This window comes from Callionymus lyra, chromosome 7, assembly GCF_982586985.1.
Source record: "Callionymus lyra chromosome 7, fCalLyr1.hap1.1, whole genome shotgun sequence".
NCBI lineage: Eukaryota > Metazoa > Chordata > Actinopteri > Syngnathiformes > Callionymidae > Callionymus > Callionymus lyra.
Window position 1 is genome coordinate 16,589,572 of NC_141824.1, and position 23,363 is coordinate 16,612,934.

A 23,363-nucleotide genomic window follows, 5' to 3' on the forward strand; every position below is an offset into this window, starting at 1 on the left:
GTCTTGTCACACCATAAAGCAACCCATAAATGTTTGTATTAAAATAATCAAGTGGGACACAGAAGAACCAACAGAACCTTTATTTGTGGAGACACCAGAAGAACCAGAACCTGGACTGGACACGAGTCGTTATTGCCAGAAACAGAACATTTAAAAATGGCAGTTTGATGTGGCGAACCAGGTGGAACCGGACCAGCACGGCCCTGCCACCAACCACACAGACTACCGACCACACATCATCGCTCAACCTAATTGGACTAGGACCTTTAAAACCGATGAGGAGGGTCAAGGGCGAGGCCACGCCCAACTCATCAACATCATTAATTTTGAAGTTTTAGTCACATGATCGACTGAGCATGACACAACTAGACAGTGTGCCAGAAAACAGCACAGCATCATCGGAACTGAAAGTTGTCATTCTTTAAAAAAAAAATGTTTTTTTTCAGCCCTCAACTGGGGGGGAGGGGTGTAGCAGCTCCCACCCCCCAGCGGAGTTACCACGAGAAACAAACATGAAGGAAAACGAAAACCATCTCTGACCAATCAGGCCGCAGGGGCAGGGCCTCTGAGATACTACAAAATACAAAATGTACATTTTTCACTCGAGCATCGTCAGCCACGGATGTGAACTCAGAACTGGTGGGTGAGGGGGCGGGGCAGATATGACATCACAGTAAGCAGAGTTGGGGGTAGGGCACAGGTGGACATGCAGTTGTGTTACAGGTTTGAGTTATGGTGATTCTTTATTCCATCTAAGAATAAATATTCTCGAAGAAGGAGGGCGGGTCTGTTGCTGTCGTCAGACGGGGATGCGAGCGGCAACCTTTTTGATCATCCTGCCGGCTTTTCCTGCTCAATGTTCTGTCCCACCCCCCTCCTTCACCCCCACCCCTCCCCTTGGCCAGTGGCCGTCAGTCTTTACTTTTTCTCAGGGGGGGCGGTCTCCTCTCGCGGCTTGGCCCCGCCGAAGATGGCCGAGTTCGGGTTGGCAACCTGGTTGAGCGGGGCAGCGACGGTGCGAGGCTTCAGCTGCAGGCGGGGGCGCTGTGCTCGCTCCTCTGTGGGGAAACGGGAGGATCAGGAACATCGATCTCAGGACAGTTTGGGACCTGGAAACCTCACCTTCCGATGGTTCTCTAAAGTCTGCACCTCCACTACGAGGTGGGCCGTCCCTGAAGCGACCCATCCCACCTCCTGCTCCTGCTGCTCCAGGTCCTCCGCCACCTCCACGCCTGTCCCCGGGGCGACTGCCGCCTCGACTCCCCCCCCTCATGTAGTCGTCATCTCTGTAACCTGAGGGAAGATGACAGAGGGTCAGACTAACCAGCATTACCTTTACAAGACCCCAGGAGGTGAAATGCATGATGGATAATGGAGGCGGAAGACAGAGGGGGTGTAACTACGGCATCTCCTCAGCCACCTGCAGACAGAACCATAACACGGTCTAAAAGCGGAGCAGTGCTTTGATTGGCCCACCTCCTCCCTGGTTCTCATAGCCATCGTCCTGGAAGTCACCTCTGGAAGGTCCACGTTGGGGTCCTCGTCCTGCAGACGACAGTCCAGTTTAACAACACAAGGGGCATCACTGGGAGGGGGCAGCGATGTCACAGCGTAGAGGGTCAAGTTTGCTCGCATCAACCAAAAACTTCAGGTTAACAAAGCAGTTTTGAAATACAAAAGTGGGCGTATGGGAATGAGGCGGCAGATGATGCGCATACATACACATACACACATACAAACCGACACACCTCTGTTGTCGTCTTTTTTGAATCCTCGTTCTTTCCGTCCTTCTGCAATGTCCACCCTTAACGGTCGCTCAGCTAGCAACTGTGGGGTAGGAGAGAAAGTAAGATGAGCCGACATGACAAATTAAATCACCTTCAATCCATCAAAGGAATTTGGCCTGTTAAAGAGGTTTTACTACAAACTGGTGCAGCCTGGTCCTGATCTAGAACCCACTTCTGTGTTCCACGCTCACCCCCCTGCTGCCACTAGGACTTAAAGCAACTCACCGCGCCATCATATGACAGAGCTTCTTTCAGAGACTCTAGGTCGTCGAACTCCACGTAGCAGAATCCTGAAGCATAAACAAGAAATATTCTTTTCAACAACCCCTCAGTACCAATCCTCATCTATTGAATTTGGTCCCAGACCACACTGAGCTAGTTCTCCAGCCTTTCCAGAATAAAGTCAGTCAACCAGTCACAAAGATAAGGGGGGCAACAAGTTTGTGTCGCCCGCTGACCTTTGAACTTGTCCGTTTCCTTGTCGCGCACTAGGCGGACACTGCGGATGCTCAGCTCCTTGAAGATCATGTCGATGTCGCCCTGCACTGTCTGGAACGGCAGGTTTCCCACGAAAGCTGTAAACGGCGGTTCTGTAGGCAAATCCTTCTGCTTCTTTGGTGCTCCTGGTCCACCAGGGCCGCCACTGCCTCCACGTGACCTGGGCAAAAACAGCATGATGATTAAAGTAAGTAAGTAAGTAATTTTTATTTGTAGAGCGCTTTTCTAGACCAGGGTCACAAAGCGCTTAAACAATCAAAACAATATTCAATAAAGTATATATTTTAAAGATCAAGATAAAACTGATAACACAACAGCATTTAAAAAAAGATTGCGTCTTGTTTATAGTTAATAAGCAGAACCAGATCAGGCAACTGAATTTATTATGGATTCTCCGCTCTTGACTCTGATGACGACAAGTTTCTTCAATGGGACAGGAAAGTGACTTTTAAGTAACTTTTATTGCCAAACGTCACTTTCAGTTTTGCAGTCAACACCATCTTGCTGAATAGTCTCAGTCTTTCACCACTTCTGGTGTGAAGTCAAACAATAATTGTTGTTCACCTCAGGTGCAGACGGCAGAAATTTCACATCAAAACATGAGATGATTGAGGATTGGTGACAAAAATCCAGTGTTGGTGCATCAAAGGCACTAAGTAACATCAAGGGATGAGGGAAGGAAACATGGAGTGTCCATCACAACTAGCTTCAAAAATTAGCCACACGTGATGAAAGCGTCTGGATGGAAATTATGTCTCACCACAATGCTTCTTACTTTATAATGCTGTACCGGTGGCGATCTAGTCAATTTGAACGGTGTACATGTCCCAGCCAGCGAGGGTATTTTGAGTCAAACGCCGTTTCATAGCTGCAGCAGTGACCAGGTCAACGATCATCACGCAATGTTTAAAGAATTCAACCACAGTTGTCGACACCACAGCACGAGATGGGTCAGAACTGAGGTCCCGCATGGTGCGTGTATGCGTTGGAACCAGAAACTCATGAGCCGATACCACTTTAGAAATACATTAACTCGCTCATACTTGACCCATTCGGATAATGACCAAGATCGGAACCGTTTAATTAGCATTTTTCTGCTCTGATCATTCAGCCGATCAGTGATCGATCACTTGTCCTGCAGCGGACACACGATGCCGCCATGCGGGCTCTTGCAGTTCCGCGGCAACTTGCAGCTGCAGCAGGAGGCCGAGCACCGGCCCGTCTTTTTTTTGAGGCCTACACTGGCATTTACCGGCTCATTCGTCGACCACCGTCCCGCCATGTGTTCCGCTCACAGGCTGGTCCGCCGCCCGGGCGCTATCAACACCGTGCTATCTGTTAGCACGTTAGCTTCAGGGCCGCGGTGTTTCCTGAGATGCACGCCGACCACCGCGCCTCAATTGCGGTCAGCCGGACGGCCTCTCTTCTCGATCCTCGACCCGGTCCAGGCGGTGGCGGTTGAGCGTGATTCTGCTCCGCAGCGTGGACCGGGACCCAGAGAGGACTTAACCACCATAACATGGTTGGAGCGGACCTCGAGGACTCACCCTTTGCTGCCGAAGCTGCTGTAGCTCCGCTCATCGTAGCCTTCGTAGTCCGCCATCACTGCTGCTGTGGAGGAGGAGGAGGAGGACCCACGTCACCCGCAGCCTGAGTTTAGCTGCCCGCGGCGCCTGACCATACCAGTCCAACAAGTTACTGGTCAACTGTTTTGAGAGAATAGTTGGTGCAGGGGGGTCACCCGAGGTGAAGAGCTTTTTTGTCACCTTTTGACTAGTCTTACGCTGAGGAAAAATAACACCCGAAAACCCTATGATTGAAATCGAAACAACCACTTACACCAAATATTCGCTTAATTATGTAAACTTGATCGAATATATAGAAACACTTTCGTGAATCGAGTTTGTTGTTGATTTTATTTATTGAAACTTGGTGGCGACGCGGATTTTTTTTTCTCCATTTTAAATCGCTCGATGTTCCCGCTGCAAAAGTGAAAGTTTTAAGCTGCTTAAAAGATACGACAAAGAAACAAAATGACAAATAACATTTCCTGCGATACCAGTCATGCCTAAACAGCGCCACCCAGCGGCTGGAACTGACGCCGATTCCATGTGACACCTCTAGGTGCCGCTAAAGACTTGGTAAGTCTTGAGAAGTTCAGGTTCAGAGTCACACACTGAAGAACTTGTTTTTTTAAATTCATATTTATTTGTTTAAATGAGGTGATAGTTTCTGAAGAAACAAGTACGTGACACCACACAACACTGAACCACGTACCGGCCTTTCTTAGTCTGTTGTTGTCCAGTGATGTTTGACATTATTTAAAACTAAATACAAAGTGATTGCTAAATGCTGCAGCAGTCCAGTAACCCCCTCCAGGTCTCAATAGTCCAGATGAGCGATGATGCAGTACCAGAAGGAAGGGTCACGTCAATCCTTTGCCCCCTTCGGGTCGGGTGTGCCGCCCTCTGTTGCAGGTGACCTGTGCCTGCGCTTCCGCAGATCCCCCGATTCGACCTTGTTCTCCTCGCTGGGCCAGATTTGACCCAGGGACTGGAGGAACGCAGCAGTAGGTCAGAGTCTTTCGCCGGGACTATGTGCTGGGTCGATGAACTCACCTGGTTCTCGGCCAGCGCCTGCTTGGCCATATAGTGCTCCCGCTTGATCTTCATCTCCACCTCCTCGGGAACGTCAGGAACCATCATGTCGATCATACTGCCGATGAAGAAGACCACGTGCTGCAGAGAAGCAAAAGGGGCTGAGAACTCCTAAACTACTGCCTAACTTAATCTGATGACATCACAGAGTACATCAGCCGGACAGGTGGGTTGTCACTCACCTCAAAGATGATGACGAAGGACAATCTGATGGCGAGCAGCTGGAAGTATTGTGGCAGGTAGTTGCCATGTTCATCCCTGAGAGCCCTGTACCTGAAGGTGACACAAATACAAGGTGTGACAGTGCACCAGCAGGCAAGTCAGTAAAGCTACAGGTGTGTTGATGTACCTGCAGGTGTTATGGTCGAAGTTCTGACTGGGAGGTGATGTTGCCAGGGTGAAGTTGATGTATCCGCTCAGTTTAAATTCTCGGGTGTAGCGGTAGTAGAGCCGCGGCAGGAAGGAGGAGGTGAATGCAATGATAAAGGCCTGCACGATAGGTCACGTGAGGACAGGTAAGGACATTGATCAGACCAGGTAGGCGGATCCTCACGTTGCTGAGGACGGCCACATGCGTGATGAACTGTAGGATAGGAAACCAGATGCCGATGTCCTGAGCACGTTCCACCACCGGGCGGCGATATTCAGTCACAAACTTCTGAGCGTCCAGCCGAATCTCCACCCAGTTGTTGATGAGAGCGAAGAGCGGCGCCAGTGGGAACGCCGCCACGAAAATGGTGATGAAGCCGAACTGGATGACTGGCAGGTTTCATATCAGGGAGAGCTCATCGCCACTGTGGCTCAAACACTTACCCATCTCTAAGTACTCGCTGAGCAGCCCTTCACACATCAGCAGTTGGTAGTCTGACTCCCACGGTCGGGACCGAACATCTACCGGTGACTCTCCATCCATCGACTTGTTTGGTCGAAGTTTCTGCCTCTGCCACCACGCCTTCAACTTCCTGTTATGTGACCAAAGAGTGTGTAAGAGACTCGACTGACTTAGTGTTTGGATTTGTAATTCCTTACGGAACGATAAACTCTTGGACGTTGTTTATCAGCTGTTTTCCCACCATGATGACGAGGAGCTCTTGAGCAAGTTGTATGAGACAACCACCTGCCCCACACTGACAAACACACACACACACACACACAAGTTTACATTTGGCTTCATTGTTGGTCGTCCGGTCTTGGGCTCACCTCCTCATTACGCACACCGAACAGAGTGTTGTAGTTGCCAGGGTACCCGACAAACCTGCAGAGTAGATATTGTTCAGTCGTGTCAGCCACCTGCAGGCGGCACCGTTGACTCACCTTCCTTTGAAAAATGCCACGTAGATCGGAGACGAGTAGAAGTTGATGAACTGGAAGATGAAAACTTTGAGGATAAACATGTCTTCATATTTAGTTTGAGTGCGATGCATCTCTGTGGGTATGAACACATATCAACAAACATCTTCACATACAGTATGAACATAGGGGTGTATATCGAAGAAAATATTGTGATATTTTTATTCAAAAGAAAGTATTAAACCGCACTGTCTTGATTCAATATACTAATGGCTTCCAATTATTTATTTTTCATCATAGTTATTTTATACTTTTTATGTATAAGTGTGAATACATTGTACTAATTAAAAAATGTGTTCAAATGAACATGTAAATATTCACAGCATTTAGTTTTTGAGTTGCAATTTAACTTCTGGCCACTATACAGTAGCAGTGATCATATCCCGGACGAGAGAAAACAGTCGACGGCAGCTTTTTAAAGCTGGTGTTTGGACATATTTGGTCCCAAAACAAATGAAAACAGTTATGACTCAAGAGTCATGCGGTCTGTAAATTCTGCCCCGTCAAAGTCAAATACTCAAGCAATACTACACATAGATCTCCTTGTTCCTACAGTGTCGCAATATATTTCTTCATTGCCCCTATATCATGATACATATCAATTTGTCAGATTCTTGCCAATTTCCACCCCTAATATAAACACACTCGTTTCTTTGTCTAGGTTCTGATTCTTAAACACACAGCGTAACACAACGGCAACTCACCCCAGCGTGTGAGGATGTGGGCCAGGGAGATATAAACTCTGGACAACATCAGGATGACCAGCAAGTTCAGAATTGATCCAGTGATGCTGGCAATTCTGCCAGCCTGGACTCATACAAACGCATGGTTTAGTCTCCGGGTCAGTAGTCATGTGACCGTCATATGGATACTCACAGAGCCGCTGAAGAAAGTGTTGCGTGACTTGTAGATGACTAAGCTGAGGATGGTTCGGTAGAGGATAACGGCGATGAGAAACATCACAACCACGATCACCTGTACGCATTGATGGGTCAGTCTGGTAGAACCTGCATGTGGTCCTTTAGGTGGGAACTCACCATGAGCACTATGACCATGCAGCCCGTCAGAGTTCTGTTGAATCGGGTCTTCTCTGGGAAGTACGGTTCTTCTGCTCCCGTTACAGGGTTCCTCACGGTCATTGGCGCCATTGCTGCAAACTCTGGACGCGGCCGCTCCTGTTAGGGTCAAAGTTCATGGTGATGACCTTGAGGAAATAGGCATCTAGACAGACAACTGTGAGACATCAGGTGTGAAACTGGCACGTTTTCCCACCTCGTTTTCCTCGAATTCTGCGCAGTCCCAGCGGTGAGCAAGGGAGCAGCAGGTCCTCTTCCAGTACTCCAGGAAGGTGACAGCCCACAAGGACATGAAGACGGCGAAAAAGACAGTGCCGCCATTGTCAAACAGGAGCCCTGCCTAAGACAGACAGGCTGACGTCAAGCTGGACCGTTAGTGTGAGGGACAGAAGGCTACCTTGAAGGTGATACAGATGCTAGAGTAGTTCCAGGGGGAGCAGATGTTGCAGAGAGGACACATGACAAACTCTCCTCCACTATCGCACACTTCCTTCCTGCGTCAACAGACACTGTCAAAACCAAGCATACTGGGGGAGTGATATTCACCATGTCTCACGCTGGGATGTCGGTAGCCACCAAATAGAAGCCCACGATGAAGACCACGGTCCCGACCACAGACGCCGGCAGCAGCCAGCACGTGTAGAAACCTGAAAACAGAACAACTATGATCCCCAAGACTCGCTGCAAGAAGAGGCACCAGAGTTACCTAGCCAGGCGTAGTACAGAGCGATCTTCTCCCCAAAGTACTCTCGGATGTGGTCCAGAGGCTGGTAACGAGTCCAACAGGACCACTTGGCCCAATAGTTATAGAGTATCTGTCTGAGCCGTAGAGACTCAGGGGGAACCGAAGGGTCAGGCAACTCGAACGTTCCCTGTATGGAGGTGTAAAGGTCACTCTGGGGTTCAGAAGATCAACAGCAGGAAGCCTCACCTCATGCAGGGGATATGCAGCGCTGAAGACATTCTCGCTCAGCAGCCGGTCAATGCCCACTTCCCCTCTTTTCACTGAACCGTAAGGAGTCCGAGCCAGAATCTCATAGACCTGAAGTCATAGAGGGTGAATGAGTGTAAGTGAGTTTGTTTATGTGAGTGTTTTAGTGTGAGTTTGTCTATGTGACTGTATTAGTGTGTGTGAGTATGTGTATTAAGGTGAGTGTATTGGTGTTTGTGAGTATGTGTATTTTAATGTGTATTAATTTGAGTGAGTGTATTAGTGTCTGTGAGTAAATGTATTTGGGTGTATTAATGTTTGTTTATTTGAGATTGAGTCAGATTTGGAGTCTGAGTTTGTGTATGTAAATGTATTAATGTGTGTTAGTATGTGTGTGTGCTACTTAGTTGATGTTTGTACATTTGTGTGTATTAGTGTACGTGGGTGTATTAGTGTGTGAGAGTGAATGTATTAGTGCGTCTGAATTTGGGTTTGTGTGCATGTTAGTGTATTTGTGTGTGTGAGTTTGAGTAATTTGTGTTTTGTATGCAAGTGTATAAGAGTTTGTGTGAGTATGAGAGTATAGGTGAATGCTTATGAGTTTGTATACGTGAGTGTAAAAGTGGATGTGAGTTTGTGTATTTAAATGTATACTTGACAGAGTTTGAGTGGATGTTTGTGTGCGTGTGTGTGCACACAGGCTAGGGTTCATGTTTGTCAAGAGACATTGAAAGAGTTCAGGATGTTTTGACAGCTGACGGATGTGACTCCGCCCACTTTTCAAACAGCCGCCTCATGCTTGTCTCCCACCACACACACACACACACACACACACACACACACACACACACACACACACACACACACACACACACACACACACACACACACACACACACACACACACACAAGCTTGCTCTTAGACACTTGCACATCCACTTACAAAGTGGTAAATGTCAACCATGTGGACTCATAAAAGGTTGTGGAATAGCGCCAGAGTTAACTAGTCAGAGTTTTTATTTTCTCCACCGTGATGTGGTGTAATTGCGATTCGTGTAGCAGTGAGGACCTCACAACGCACACGCATTCATACATGTGACTCACCACCTGGTGTCTCTGTGTGGTTTTGAAGAAGGTCTCTTTGTTATCGCCTCCCAGGAATCTGCAGCACAAATTCAGGTGATGTCACCTATCATCCATGGAAAGTATGTATTTATCATAATCTTCAATTTTCCATTTAAATTATCTAAAACAGGGGTGCTCACACTTTTTCGCTTTGCGAGCTACTTTTATAATGATCAAGTCCACAAGATCTACCTTCATCAAATTTGCTCAACATAAGTAAGTACATACTTCACTCAGATGACTTGCACTGAATGAAGTGAATGGACTAATGATCAGTCATGATGGAAGGATGTGTGGATTTAATCATCTTCATATAAATACTGACTTACATAAATAAATAGATTCAAATAGTGCAGTCCGTGAGGAGCATATTTCATCATAAGAAGATACTTTTCCTCTGAGGGTAACTTCCAAAGATGTCCATGAGACCTGGTCTTAAGTGTCAGCCTGTGTTAAATCTCATCCTCCACTGCAGACAAGTTCAGACTCATATGTACTAAGAATTGCATTGATTTCCTACTAAAAATGGTGCACACAAATATTCAGATGTAAGAATCTGTGCGTGACATCAATTTGAGCCTTTTTCCATGTCAAAATCAACAAAGAATTCAGACGGGTTCATCCATTTCCATGCCTCCATTTCAATATGTCCATCATGTTTAAATGAAGCACAAGACTTAAATTTCTCCATTTCTGTGATCATGAAAAAACAAAAACAAATGAAAACATGAACTTAAACTAACAGTTTACAATTGCTATTTTTAAACATGTCTGACATGAATCACACTATTGTAAATTAGTTCAGATGTGCTTCGGTGTAAATGTTTATATTTTACATACGCTGTGATCACACCTACCTCTCTAATTTGTTGTTTCTGAACTGGCAGGTAAAGAAGTCGGGTGGATGGTTTGGGACATCCTGCTTGAACATGTTCGGCAACGACAGACTCTTCAGCATTTGGGCCGACATGTTGATGCAGGGACTGTTGACCACCTGCAGGGACACACACGGTCAGGGGGGGGTAGCTCCGGTTCCTCTGCACGTCCACTCACCTGTAGTGGTGCTCTCAGGCTGATCTCCTCTGCATAGTAGCACAAAACCTCCCAAGGGGCACTGAGGAGCATGAAGCAGATGCGCTTCTTGGACTGGATCAGTTCTGTCTGCACAAAAAAAACTGCGTCACATATCGGCAGTGACACCGGGTGAGTTCCATTCGCTCACCTGCTCTTTAAGGAGGCCCGATCGCTGGAGTTTACTCAGGAAAGTTTCCCGCCATTTTTTATGGACTTGATTATCACTATCAGGGTCTACGTCCTCTGAGCCCTCATCCTCCTCCCACACCAGCACGAAATCTGTCAGGAAGAACGAACAGCTATAGACGTTGCTATGGTTACCGCTGTTATCGACAGACATCCTCACCGACTCTCGTTGATCCATCGCTAAAGGTGTTTCCGTCTCCAGGCTGCTCCGATGGTGCATCCTGGGAGAGAACAGAGTAGAAACAAGGTCGACTCTTTTCTCTTGTCTGTTCTGTCTCGAGTGTCATGGGTCAAAACATGGGTTCTCCACCATCCCCTCACTCAAGAAGAGCCCAATACACACAGCAGATCTGTGGAGCGTGACATTGCAGGCGCCCCCGTGATGTTGTCAGTTCATTAGTGAGTTCTTGTCCATTGTTAAACAGTCATCACACGAAGCAGAACAGACTTCCTGTTTCCTGCTGCACAAATGACCAGAGACCTGCTAAGCCTGACATGTGTGTGCGCGACCCCTGTGGCCCTATGAGATGAAGGTTGACTGACGCAGCGCTTGAATGACAAGTGTGGCTGATTTGAATGTAAGTGAATTGTGGAACAGGTTCTCGGGTGGATGAAGAAAATAAGTTGAATAAATAAATGTGCTGAAAGACAAACGGAGATAATATGTAATTAATGCTGACTTCTGTGTTTTAACTGCTGTGTGTGTCACACCAACTTGCACGTGAACATGCTACATGTTGTTGGATGATGATTCATGGGTCGATGAGTCGATGTTGTCGACAGGTATCGTCTGCAGCCGCAAGCATGTTACAGTTTCTATACTTTCCTTTACACTTCTCTGCTCTCTCACGCGTTCTCTTCTTTTCTCTGTTTATTATTTTTTTCACTGTTCTCTGTCATCATTTTCACTTCCCTTTATGGTTTTGTATTGTTCTTTACAGTTTTATATAGATCAGCAACTTTAACAACTCAAAGAGCCATTTGGACTTGTTTCCTACATGAAAGAAAACCCTGGGAGCCGCAAAACCCCTTTGACTTTAAAAATAAATATCATTCCATAATGTTAACTCACTCCGTTTTCCTTTATGCTATATATAAATAAACTATAAATAAAACGTTAGTTTGTGATCTTTCACTCAAAATCAAAACTCAACTCATTTGTCGATTAAGGGTGTGGATTATTTTGAGAGTAATTGTTATTTTTTAGAGCTATAGACAAAAATGTTTGTTCATTTTAATGTAGCGACTGGAGCTCAGTTGTCTTTGTTTTCGTCTCCGTTCAAAAAGACACTTAAAAACATCCAATTACTCTCTGGTGCTCGTCTGTAACGTCCCTCTTTTATTCAAGCCTTGACATGAGAAGAATTGATCAGAAAAATAATAAACTATATTTAGTCTATATTTTAGGCTTGTTTTGAGTGGATGATACCAGGCCGTCAGCCTAAATCTCTTATGTCTAGGCTTCAATACAAAAGAGACGTTACAGACGAGCAGTATTGAAGCAACATTGAAATGTTTTTAAGTGTCTTTTTGAACACAGACGAAAACAACTGAGCCTTAGTCGCTACATTGAAATGAACAAACATCTTTGTCTATAACTCTAAAAAGAACCGATTACTCTGAAAATAATCCACACCCTTAGTTGACATGAGAGTGAGTGGAAAATATGTAACATTTGAATATTGGGTGAACTATCACTTTAAGCATTGATAATTATAATAACAATGTTTTGTATATTTAATGCAGTTGTTTAACTGAGTCATGGTTGTTTTTCCCTTTCTTATGTAAAGCACTATGTGACTCTGAAGTGTTATTCATATCTACAATAATATACATAATAATTGTATCATCACAATTATCATCATTATTTTATTACTATTATTACCATCATTTCAACAAGGCAGATTACAACATATAAGGACATTAAAAACGAAATGATTTGATATCAAAATTAATTTATTTTATAATAATGTACACGTTTGTAACTGACTGATTTGCGGAAAATTATAAAATATTTTCTATGTAGTCTGAAATAAATGATAGTTAACCAGATCTTAGTTTTTTATTTAGGTCTGAAGTAAAATCCTATAACGCTCATTGTTACTGTTAAGACATCCTTCTGATGATCGTGAATAACTGATGTTGTTCTTATATCAGCGAAGATACGTCTTACACTAACCGTTTTGGTTAAATAAAAGGTAAAGTGAAGAGAGATTTGCTAATTTTTCAAGCACTAATGGAAAAACGCTATGAAAAATATAAATAAAATGACCACATTTATACTAACTTATTTTTAAAAAACTCAGTGAGCCTTTAGAGGGCTGAAAGAGCCGCGGGTTGCAGAACCCTGTTATAGATCTTTACCGTTTTATACTGTTTTATATTGTCCTTTACAGTTCTACACAGATCTGTTTTAAACACGGTTCGCTACCCTCCCCATGTATGTCTCCCTAGGGTTCTCTACTATCTCACGTCTTCACTATTGACTACACACAGGTGAAGTGATGATGGGAAGAAATAATAAGCAACACTTAGCATAAAAATACATGTGTTGAGGAACTTTTTTTCAAAGTTATCTGAGCAGCGAGCTAAGAAACAGGGGTGTGTGGTTACCATGGTAATGCTGCCATATCCCAGGTCCAATGTCTTGTCTTGAATGATGAGTTTGGCGCCGTCATCCTCCGACTCTGGAACTCTGCTCATTTTCCTGCAGACCAGCCACCAAGTCAGTAAGCTTGTCTCTGTGTGTGTGTGTGTGAGTGTGTGTGTACACGTCATTCAAACTGGTTCTCCGATCTGAATGTTTCTGTTGATCTTGTGTATTTGTGTTTAAGATCATTATTATAGTGCATCATCTCAAATGTTCTTCATCCTTTTGTATACTCTTGTACAGCACACACTCACTCACTCACTCACTCACTCACACACATTTTCAAATGACTGTGAATGTGTGTGCGGGTGTTATAATACTCTTCCTAAAATCCACCTGCCTTTGCGTCGTCGCTTCCCATTGAGGCTTTACAAGTTAAAGACTCACCTGAGTGCTCGGGAATCTGACCAGGTGAGAATCCAGTAGAAAGTCCAGGTGACTCTGGCCCGGGAAGAAATAGCCCCGCATGTGTCAGTGTGAGTTCTTCAGTTGAATGTTTTATCCTCTCGTCTCTTCCCTCATGTCCCACTCTTGTCCCCTCCCTCTGGCCCTCCTCTTGTCCCCTCCCTCAAGTCCTTCTGTTATCAAGTCAACGGTCATATGACAAAACCTGATCTTGGGATCCTAGTTCAACTTTGACGATCTCAGTAGAGAACAGTACCCTCTGGTGGTAAACCGCGGAATCCCTCGGTTTCTGTTGACGTCAGCCCAGGCGCCCTCACTTTTCTGGTGGTCCCTGCGGGTGTCCACGGGTAAAACCGCCCGGTTCCGCAATGAACTCTGCGCTGGCTTTCTTGCGCAGGACCCGACGTGTCTGAGGAGAACCAGGACCTGTCACCTGATCCTCCTTCTGTTAGGTGCCATCAAATATTTGAGCTCCTTATCTTACGCAACTGCCAGTTCTCACCCACAAGGGCTCCATAATTATTAACATCCACTACAGTGAATACAGAATACTACCACACTACAGTAGACACAGTGCAATAGATTATCATACTACACTACACCTCTGCACTACAGTAGACCACCGCAGTACAATATAACTACCACTCTACATTAGACCTCTAAATAAGACCACCACACTACAATATAAGTATTAGACCTCTACACCACAGTAGACCACAACACTACAATAGATAATAAATCTACATTAGACCAACACACTACAATAGACTACCACTAAATATTAGACCTCTACACCACAGTAGTCCACCCCACTACAATAGATAATCACTCTACATTAGACCATCACACTACAATAGACTGCAACTCTATATTAAGTATATATTTAAGTTTGTTGATTGTTTATTTCATTTTGTTGGTTATTTATTTTTATTTATTTTCTTGAATGTCTTAATGTCTGTTTAAGTCTTTAATTGTTTTAAGTATTTCATGTCTATTGTTAAGTCCTTCCAACCGTATTCATGTTTTGCATCGTGGGTAAGAGAGGACCACAATTTCATTTATGCTGTATGTCTTAATACATGCATATTTGACAACAAAAGAACTTGACTTGACTATATTAGACCTCTTATCTACAGTATACCGCCACACTACATTAGGTAATCACTCTGCATTAGACTACCACTCTACAACAGACTACCACTCTATATCACACCTCTACTCTACAGTAGACCACTAGATTACAATAGACTACCACTCTATATTAGACTCTTACTCTACAGTAGACCACCACACCACACAAAAGACTACCTGACTTTAATAGACCTCAACAATAAGGTAGACTCCCATGCTATAGTAGACCATCCACAGTTAAGTAGATAATTATACTACAACTCCAACATATAGTTGACCACAACACTACAGTATTCCGCTAAACTTCACAGGATCAGCACACAACCATAAACTACCATAATTAGGGTTGATCTAAACACTGCACTAGACTGCCCTATTATAGAAGATACACCACACAAAACACACCTCCAGTACACAGGAGACCACCACACTACAAAAAAGTACAAGTCTACATTACACTACCACACTACAATAAGACATTCACACTACAATAGACTACCACACTACCAGAGACCTAGACTCTACCCAACACACTACAATATATTACTACTCTACATTAGACCACAACCATATAATAGACCTCCACTCTACAGCAGACCAGCACACTTATATAAACTATGAATCTATAATAGACCCCCACGATGTAGCTGACAAACAGTAGGTTGTTGTTGTTGTGTGAAAAAAAGACAGACACAGTTGTGACATTGCGTTAGCTTAGCTCAGACAGCTAACAGTCTACTTGAAACAGAAACAATACTTCATCACAGTGATGTCATCAACTAAGGCATTACAGAGAGAGAGCTTCCATACTATGGCTTGCATACGCACACACACAAACATGAACAAAAGCTGAACATTGACAATTATAATAATAGAAAACAACTTCAAAGAAAACAATTTTTTCAGCAGCATCTTTATCATCAGTCTGTTAAGTGATGTCCGGATCCCTGATCGTTCTCGTCGACACTCATGAGGAGGAGGTTCAGTTCACTCCTGAAGCTGGTTATGCTAACATGCTATCAGTCGCTCTACCAGACCTCGCAACGCCTACCAGTGTTCATGGGTGTCCCTGAAGGACAGTCAAAGTGTCGGCTAAATTCGGGGGAATTTGTGAGCGTGCCGATGACTCGGTAGCGGGGTGGACTGTGCGGGTCGGTCACCAGACCTTCATGAGCGCTTTCAGGAGTCCTGACTGAACACCACACCTGCAAACAGAAATACCGTGAGTTCTGTGTTTCAGTAAATTAGTGTGTATGTGAGTGGTGTTGCTCACCTGAGCAAATCCCACAAAGAAGAGCTGGTCGTTGGTCAGGTTTACAGCGGGAAGTCTCTTCTCTTCTCCATTCTTCTGGACCCAGGACTGATATGCCTAAAGACACGAGAGGATCAACAGTCACTTAATTTCCTGTTCTTGCCGCTCTATTCAAAGTTGTTCTAGTTCAACTACCAGTGCCCTCTGTTTATTATCTGTTCTTACTTACATGATACGCTGCCTTGAGGCCACCATTGTCAGCAATGTTTTCCCCCAGAGTCTGTTTTCCATTAACATGCTCTCCGTTGACATTGTAGCCTCCGTATTGGTCCGTCATGCATTCAGTCCTCTGACGAAAGGCCTCCACCGACACGTTCTGCCACCACGGACGCAGGTTCCCCTCCTTGTCGTACTCTCGACCTTGTCGAGCACATGTGTCTCCAGGTTAGAACCTGGCTTTGCTTAGAGGACGTACCAATCCACGCATCTCACCTTGGTCGTCAAAAGCGTGAGTCAGTTCGTGGCCCATCACCACTCCAATACCGCCGAAGTTCAGAGCCCTGCAAAGCAAGACTCTTTTGAGTAACTTTGACCTATGCAAAACATCGAGACAGGTCATGACGATAGTAGGGAGGACACGTGGACACAAGGACAGGCAACAGGTTGACACAAGGACAGGATGACAGGTGGACAGAAGGACAGGTAGACAGTGGAACAGGAAAGGTGGAAAAGTATTTTAAACTGTGTATTGTTTTGTTGTTTAAGCGCCTTGTGACCCTTACCTATGAAAGACGCTTTACAAATAAGCTTTCTTTACTTACTTACTTACATGAGGACAGGACTACAAGGAGTCATAAGGACAGGATGACAGATGAACATTAGGACAGGATGACAGGTGGAAGGGAGGACAGGATGACAGGTGGATATGAGAACAGGACACAAGGTGGACATGGGGACAGGTCAACAGGTGGAAAGGAGGACAGGACAACAATTGGGCATGAGGACAGGATGACAGGTGGAAAAGAGGACAGGATGACAAGTGGATATGAGAACAGGACAACAGGTGGACATGAGTACAGGATGACAGGAGGAAAGGAGGACAGGATGACAGGTGGAAAGGAGGAAAGGACAAAAAGTGGACATGAGGACAGGATGACAGGTGGAAAGGAGGACAGGACAACAAGTAGACATGAGGACAGGATGACAGGTGGAGAGGGGGACAGAACAACAGGCTGACATGAGGACAGCATGACAGGAGAAAAGAAGGACAGGATGACAGGTGGAAATGAGGACAGGACAACAAGTGGACATGAGGACAGGATGACAGGTGGAAAGGGGACAGGACAACAAGTGGATATTATTATTATTATTATTATTATATGAGAACAGGAAAACAGGTGGACATGAGGACAGGATGACAGGGGGAAAGGGGGACAGGTCAACAGGTGGACATGAGGACAGGATGACAGGTGGAAAGGAGAACAGGATGACAGGTGGACATGAGGACAGGTCAACAGGTGGAAAGGAGGACAGGACAACAGGATGACTAGAGGAAAGGTCTCCAGGACAACAAAGGTACACAAGGATAGGTGGACATAAGGACAAGTGGACATTAGGACATGAGGGCAGGACTGACTTTGGGTGATCGTGAGCGTAGAAAGGAGCCTGAAGGATTCCGGCCGGGAAAACGATGCCGTTCTTGGTAGGCATGTAGTAGGCGTTTACTGCAGGGGGCGTCATACTCCATCTGTAACGTACCACGGTTATAGACGTGTGCTAGTGTGTGTGTTCTTTCGCACGTCTCACTGGTCTTTGTTGGGGGTCTTCCTCAGCTGGTCAGCCATTACTCTGGATGAGAAGTTGTAGAAGTTCAACATGTTCTGGAAGAAACTATCCTCAGAAACCTCATACTGTGGAGACAAAAGACAAGCTTAAATCTATCTGCCCCCCTACCACACACCTGTCCATTATGATTGACAGTTGTCACTTACGCCATCGTAAACGTCATCCAGTTCTTTAGGATCCAGGATAAACTCTGGAAAGCCAATCATGTCATATATGGCATCCGCCTTTTAAAGACAGAGACAGTTAGACTGGGTTGTGTTTGTGTGAGTGCATGTGTCATCTCTCCACCTTGTCTTTGGCTGCTTGTCTTGTCTGATGGTCCATCCATGTCAGTCGGTCCAGAGCTTCTTTAAAAGCAGACCTGATCTGGTCAATCATTTCTTGGGCCTGCGGGAGAGACAGTTAGAGACGGACAGGTGGACTTCTGAGCTGTGTAAAAAAGCACTTACGATGCCTTTACTGTGTTTGTCGAAGGTGGCTTTGACGAAAAGCGCCCCGAGAGCGAAGCCAAGCGTGTCGTCGGTGTTACCGATGCAAGTCTGCCAGCGCGGCGTGCAGGACTACAACAGATTTTGCGGGGGTTTGTATAGAGAAGAGCCGACTGGGTACTAGATGAGATGATCAAGTACCTTCTTGGTTCCATACAGAGACTCCACCAGTTTGTCTTGAGCGTTTTCAAAACGCTGGTCCAGACTCACCACACTCTTCTGGACCAGCGTCCAGATCATGTAGTTGTTCAAGAGGCTGCAGGGACAAGAAGGAAACATGTTGAATTCCACTCGTGGTCCACCACAAGGGCTCACTTCGCACCTGTGCTCTGTCTTGTTGATGAGCTCGGACACCTGCTGAAGATATTCACGGGCGTACAGCACCACCGGCTCGGTATCGTTCAGCTCCAGAGGAGACAAAGACGAGGATAGGAAGTCCTGCCAGTCCACGGCTGGAGCCAGCAGCTGAGGATAGAGACACATGTTGACTGATGTCTCACTCGGTGTCTCTGAGCTACATCTTATGTAACATACTGTCAACCTGCTGCTAGCTCAGAGGTCTCCTAGCAACCACCCTTAGCAACGGTTGTCATGGCAAGATCCAAAGCAGGAGAAGAGCTGCTGCAGTACTGGGAGCACACGGCTGTAGTATTGTGACAATACAGGATTTGCTGCGGTAGTACTAGTCAAAGTAGTGAGGTAGTATTGTGAAAGCGCAGTACTCTATCTATCTATCTATCTATCTATCTATCTATCTATCTATCTATCTATCTATCTATCTATCTATCTATCTATCTATCTATCTATCTATCTATCTGTCTGTCTGTCTGTCTGTCTGTCTGTCTGTCTGTCTGTCTGTCTGTCTGTCACAACTAGTCTAATTACTGAGGTAGTTTGTCACTATGCAGTATTTGCAGCTGTAGTAACAGTCAAAGTACTGAGATAGTAAGTACTGTGTTGTTCTCAGTGTTATCTTGACCTTTAAAGTATATACTTTATTGAATATTGTTTTGATTGTTTAAGCGCTTTGTGACCCTGGTCTGGAAAAGCGCTATATAAATACAAATTACTTACTTACTTACCTACTTACTATTGTGACACCACAGTACTTGCTGAAGTAATACTAGTCAATGTTTTCAGGGTAGTATTGTGTCTTTGCAGTATTTGCTGCAGCCATACGAGTCAAAGTACTCTGGTAGTATTGTGAAAGCACAGTACTTGCTGAAGTAATACCAGTCAAGGTTCTCAGGGTAGTATTGTGTCTTTGCAGTATTTGCTGCAGCCATACTAGTAAAAGTACTCGGGTAGTATTCTGAAAGCACAGTACTCACAGTAGTACTCACTGATATCAACCTCTACAGAAGTACTTACACTACAGCAGGTCACTTGAACTGATGTCAATGTGTTAAGATAACCATCACTCCCTGTCTCAGCTGAGGACTCTGAGGTGTCGTAGGTCTTGGAATATTCAGAGAAGCGGGGTGACTCAGAGGACCGGGAAGACTCGTGAGGGTACCTGCAGCTCTGAGATGGTAAGTTTGTGGTAGGTCTTCTCTTCGTCCCTGCGCTGGTCCTGTGGGACAGTAATGTTGGCCAGTGTCGTCTCAAAGTCAAGAATCTGCTGCATCTGCAGCCGCGTTGTTGTCCTCTCGCCGCCCAGCAGCATGCCGAGCTCCACCATGTAGTCCAGGTACGCCAGCAGGACCTGCAGGGGGTGTACACGTCAGGAGTCAAGTCTCGCGCAATTGCTAAGGGGGGTTTCTCACCTTCTCGTTTGCCGTCTTGTTCAGGTAATAGTCCCGGGATGGCAAGAAGAGCCCAGACTGGTCCACCTTAGAGACAAAGACGACGTGAGGACAGGAACGTGCACCCCGAGGATCCACTCACCAGGATGACGTTGCTGTTGGAATTCTTAGGGTCGGCACTGATTCCCACGCTAAAGAATGGCTGTGCCCTATAAGGCCCGGACACCACCTTTAGGACCTCCATGAAGTTGTCCTTCTCCCAGGGTCCCGTCATGTTCCAGCCACCTATCTGCACAGGGTTGGAGTCTAAGGTCAGTTCTCGGGGGCGCCAACTCCAATCAGTGTGACTTGACAAACAGTGTTACTTTGGCAATGAGGTCGATGAGCGGCTGAGCTCCAAGATCCTCAATCTTCTGGGTGTTGAGACATGACAGGTAGTAGGACCGGGTCTTCTTCTCAGCCTCACTGGTGCCGTTAAACGTGCCGTTCTCTGAAACGTTAAGTGAGTTTGTGAGGGTTGTGTGTCTGCATGAGAGGCTCCATGTCTCACCAAGCAGGTGCTTGAGCAGGGCCTGGTTCTGCTCCCAGATGTTGTTGAAGGTGGACCAGCGAGGTTGTCCATCAGGCAGCGGGTTCTTCCTCATCCAGCCCCCACAGGCATACTGGTAGAAGTCCTGGCACGGATCCACGCTGCGGTCCAGGGCCTCTACGATTTGACTCGCCACAGTCACACAGGCCTCGGACAGACACACGTTCTGAGTGGGGTCTGAGGCGGTGGAGACAGAAGGTGAAGGAGTGTCGGAGGGAGACAGCAGCTCCTCACCTGAGCTCAGTCCGAGTCCCAGGACCAGCAGGCAGGCCAGCAGGGCCAGCAGGGTGGCCAGCAGAAGAACGGACAGCAAAACCTCAAGATACGTTCTTCGGCCAAACAGGTCCACGCCACCCTTCCGAAAACCCACCTTGAAAAAACAAAAGTCACAGGTCAAGAGTTTCTGGGGACAAACATGAGCCCCTCGAAGGTTTGCCGACAGGTGTCATGCTAACTCACCTCCACCTGGTCAGAGGACAGAGCAGTCTCGTCGGGGACGTCGGCCGACTCCTCGTCCTCCAGCGTCGCTCGTTTGTAGCTGGACATCTGTGGAGGCAGACAACAGGTCACATGACCGTTTCTGTGGCGATGGTGGATAATGACTCTCAGCCACAGGATGAAGAGGGTGATGGAGATGAGGTTGAAGAGGAGGAGGGGAAACGCTGAGGATGAAGAGAAGGATGAAGATGAGGATGAAGTGGGAAGGAGCAAAAAAAAAGAAAAGAAAAGGAGGCTGATGATGAGGAAGATGAGAAAAAGAACATTGGGTTTTAGAAGAGGATGAAGATGATGATGAAGTGGGAAGGACCAAAAAAAAGAAAAGGAGGAAGATGGAAAAAAAAGAACATTGAGTTTTAAAAGAGGATGAAGATGATGATGACGAAGAGGAGGGAAAAAAAGATACAGTTAAGAAATCGGGAATGAGCCCTTTTCAAGTTACGACGTCATCAGTGGGCGTGTCAAGACAGGTAAACACTCACTGACTGACAGTCAGAATTTGGACTCCAAAATTTTATGCGTGTTAGTTGTTTGAGAAGCTTGTCATCCTCTCGCCTCTGGCCAGTCAGTGTGTGCCAGAAGCAACGTGACAATCCTATATTGATGACGTCACAAATCAATCACAGCCATTGACAGGTTGACAACATCAGCTGCAGTGTTCGTGTGTGTGTGTGTGCGTGCGCGCACGCGCTCGTGTGTGTGTGTGTATGTGTGTGTGTGTGTGGGCACCGTGTTTCGGAGGTCCTGCAGCGCCACGCTCATCCTGGAGCTCCGTCCCTGGAAAGAGAACTAGCGTCGGCCGCTGCGCCGGCCCATCCTCCCTGTCGCCGCAGCGTCCTCTCCGTGTCCAGGCGTGTGCGTGTTTCTGGAGCCGGACTCCCGGCACTGTGTGTACTAGCTGTGTGTCCTCCTTCGTGCAGCAGCAGCAGCAGCAGCAGCGGGGACGTTTCCTCCGTCGTCCTCAGACCCGCCCAACATCCAACCACCTCTTCCTCTCACAAACAAACACACCCCGACACACAGACTGACGTCATCACAGCGGACTTACGTCACCTCCTCCAGCGGATATCTATTACGATCACAGGCACACACACAAGCAGACTGGAGAACACAACAGTACATCTGCAAGCCAAAGAACACACACAATCTCTTTCACTATACAGTGTACACTTACATATATACACACAGTCTCACTGACACACAATCACATGCACGTTCTTTTCTCTCTCTCACGCGTACACACCCGACACAGATACACTGATTTACACATAAACCACTCTCACAAAACACACACGCTCAAACACACCCGCAGAAGACACTTTGTGGTGTTGACCAACAACATCTGGGATGTGGCTTCACCACAAGATGATCCTGCAACATCTGAGTCAACTCATCCTTTACTGTTCTTTTACAAAAGTCTGAACGACAGAAACTTACACATGTACAAAAGAAAATAACAACATATATATAAGAAGTTACAAACCAGATAACATCAAGCTCTCATTGCAACCCAAACATCTACACTGGTTTTGAAAATGCAAGAACACACATTAACACTATACCACAGATCAAAGAACAACACCAGTTTTGTTCCAACAGAATCCTTCAGTGAGTTCATTGTCGTGAGAAACTTATTTTTCCACTTCTTTTCTCTTACAGTTATGTATGTATATAAGTAAGTAATGGTTATTTCTAGAGTGCCTTTCTAGACCAGGGTCACAAAACGCTTTAACAATCACAAACAATACACAATTGAAATATATACTTTAAAAGTTTAAGAGACATAAGACAAACACAGGAGTCCCAGAAAATCAAGGAAAAGCACAAATAAACAATGTCTTAAGAGGTTTTGAATGTAGTGGATGCATACATCTTTCTTTATGGCAAACAATATCAATTACATTAATATAAATTAAACAATTTGATTAATAAAGTTCTACCTAACCTCATATGTGGAAATGAGTTTATGGAAAAAGACAATCACAACTGTGATATAATTTCTGCTTTTAATTTTTTTAAATCTATCAATTGAACTTCAACGTTAGCCTACTAGTTAACACATCATGTTGTCTCTTC

At 45.6% G+C, this 23,363-nt stretch overlaps 3 protein-coding genes across 5 annotated transcripts; all 3 read right to left on the reverse strand.

Annotated features, from left to right (window-relative positions):
* Positions 1–65: 65 nt before the first annotated feature.
* Positions 66–3,937, reverse strand: eif4h (eukaryotic translation initiation factor 4h). Of its 2 annotated transcripts, XM_087795028.1 has the most exons (7): positions 3,833–3,937; positions 2,246–2,445; positions 2,013–2,077; positions 1,749–1,827; positions 1,477–1,545; positions 1,123–1,293; positions 66–1,058 (listed from the first exon to the last, which is right to left on the reverse strand). In XM_087795028.1, the coding sequence occupies exons 1-7, from the start codon at positions 3,886–3,888 to the stop codon at positions 919–921; spliced, it is 780 nt and encodes a 259-aa protein (XP_087651154.1). In that variant the 5' UTR covers positions 3,889–3,937; the 3' UTR covers positions 66–918. The 2 variants fall into 2 exon arrangements, with proteins under 2 accessions (XP_087651154.1, XP_087651155.1); XM_087795029.1 differs by lacking the exon at positions 1,477–1,545.
* A 533-nt stretch (positions 3,938–4,470) lies between these two features.
* On the reverse strand, positions 4,471–13,849 carry ano7 (anoctamin 7). Its single transcript, XM_087795025.1, has 24 exons — positions 13,722–13,849; positions 13,298–13,391; positions 10,845–10,905; positions 10,647–10,777; positions 10,478–10,585; positions 10,282–10,418; positions 9,404–9,461; positions 8,300–8,410; positions 8,075–8,240; positions 7,925–8,015; positions 7,766–7,862; positions 7,565–7,708; positions 7,330–7,467; positions 7,169–7,267; positions 6,997–7,099; positions 6,257–6,368; positions 6,143–6,197; positions 5,972–6,069; positions 5,756–5,904; positions 5,496–5,701; positions 5,292–5,431; positions 5,125–5,215; positions 4,904–5,023; positions 4,471–4,838 (listed from the first exon to the last, which is right to left on the reverse strand). The coding sequence occupies exons 2-24, from the start codon at positions 13,385–13,387 to the stop codon at positions 4,716–4,718; spliced, it is 2,628 nt and encodes an 875-aa protein (XP_087651151.1). The 5' UTR covers positions 13,388–13,391; positions 13,722–13,849; the 3' UTR covers positions 4,471–4,715.
* A 1,725-nt stretch (positions 13,850–15,574) lies between these two features.
* Positions 15,575–22,349, reverse strand: ece2b (endothelin converting enzyme 2b). 2 transcript variants are annotated; one of them, XM_087795460.1, is made up of 19 exons: positions 22,017–22,346; positions 21,249–21,335; positions 21,024–21,159; positions 20,751–20,966; positions 20,566–20,690; positions 20,343–20,489; positions 20,222–20,287; positions 19,972–20,160; positions 18,778–18,920; positions 18,597–18,711; positions 18,417–18,527; positions 18,256–18,354; positions 18,114–18,191; positions 17,929–18,032; positions 17,759–17,869; positions 16,615–16,682; positions 16,352–16,542; positions 16,144–16,239; positions 15,575–16,075 (listed from the first exon to the last, which is right to left on the reverse strand). In XM_087795460.1, the coding sequence occupies exons 1-19, from the start codon at positions 22,047–22,049 to the stop codon at positions 15,899–15,901; spliced, it is 2,292 nt and encodes a 763-aa protein (XP_087651586.1). In that variant the 5' UTR covers positions 22,050–22,346; the 3' UTR covers positions 15,575–15,898. The 2 variants fall into 2 exon arrangements, with proteins under 2 accessions (XP_087651586.1, XP_087651585.1); XM_087795459.1 differs by having other exon boundaries at positions 20,751–21,159; positions 22,017–22,349.
* Between the last annotated feature and the right edge of the window lie 1,014 nt (positions 22,350–23,363).

What these genes read in the sequence shown, in the direction of transcription:
- ano7 (XM_087795025.1), bottom strand. Translation starts at nt 13,387, where the DNA reads ATGAGCAGAGTTCCAGAGTCGGAGGATGACGGCGCCAAACTCATCATT. An exon ending in GTGGCTACCGACATCCCAGC is followed by an intron (nt 7,863 to 7,924) that starts GTGAGACATGGT and finishes CTGTTGACGCAG; the next exon opens with GAAGGAAGTGTGCGATAGTG. An exon ending in CAGAATTCGAGGAAAACGAG is followed by an intron (nt 7,468 to 7,564) that starts GTGGGAAAACGT and finishes TGACCCTAACAG; the next exon opens with GAGCGGCCGCGTCCAGAGTT.
- ece2b (XM_087795459.1), bottom strand. Translation starts at nt 22,049, where the DNA reads ATGAGCGTGGCGCTGCAGGACCTCCGAAACACG. An exon ending in CTCTGTATGGAACCAAGAAG is followed by an intron (nt 18,528 to 18,596) that starts GTACTTGATCAT and finishes AATCTGTTGTAG; the next exon opens with TCCTGCACGCCGCGCTGGCA. An exon ending in TACGCTCACGATCACCCAAA is followed by an intron (nt 16,683 to 17,758) that starts GTCAGTCCTGCC and finishes CTTGCTTTGCAG; the next exon opens with GGCTCTGAACTTCGGCGGTA.
- eif4h (XM_087795028.1), bottom strand. Translation starts at nt 3,888, where the DNA reads ATGGCGGACTACGAAGGCTACGATGAGCGGAGCTACAGCAGCTTCGGC. An exon ending in GGAAACGGACAAGTTCAAAG is followed by an intron (nt 2,078 to 2,245) that starts GTCAGCGGGCGA and finishes TTTATGCTTCAG; the next exon opens with GATTCTGCTACGTGGAGTTC. An exon ending in CAAAAAAGACGACAACAGAG is followed by an intron (nt 1,546 to 1,748) that starts GTGTGTCGGTTT and finishes TGTCGTCTGCAG; the next exon opens with GACGAGGACCCCAACGTGGA.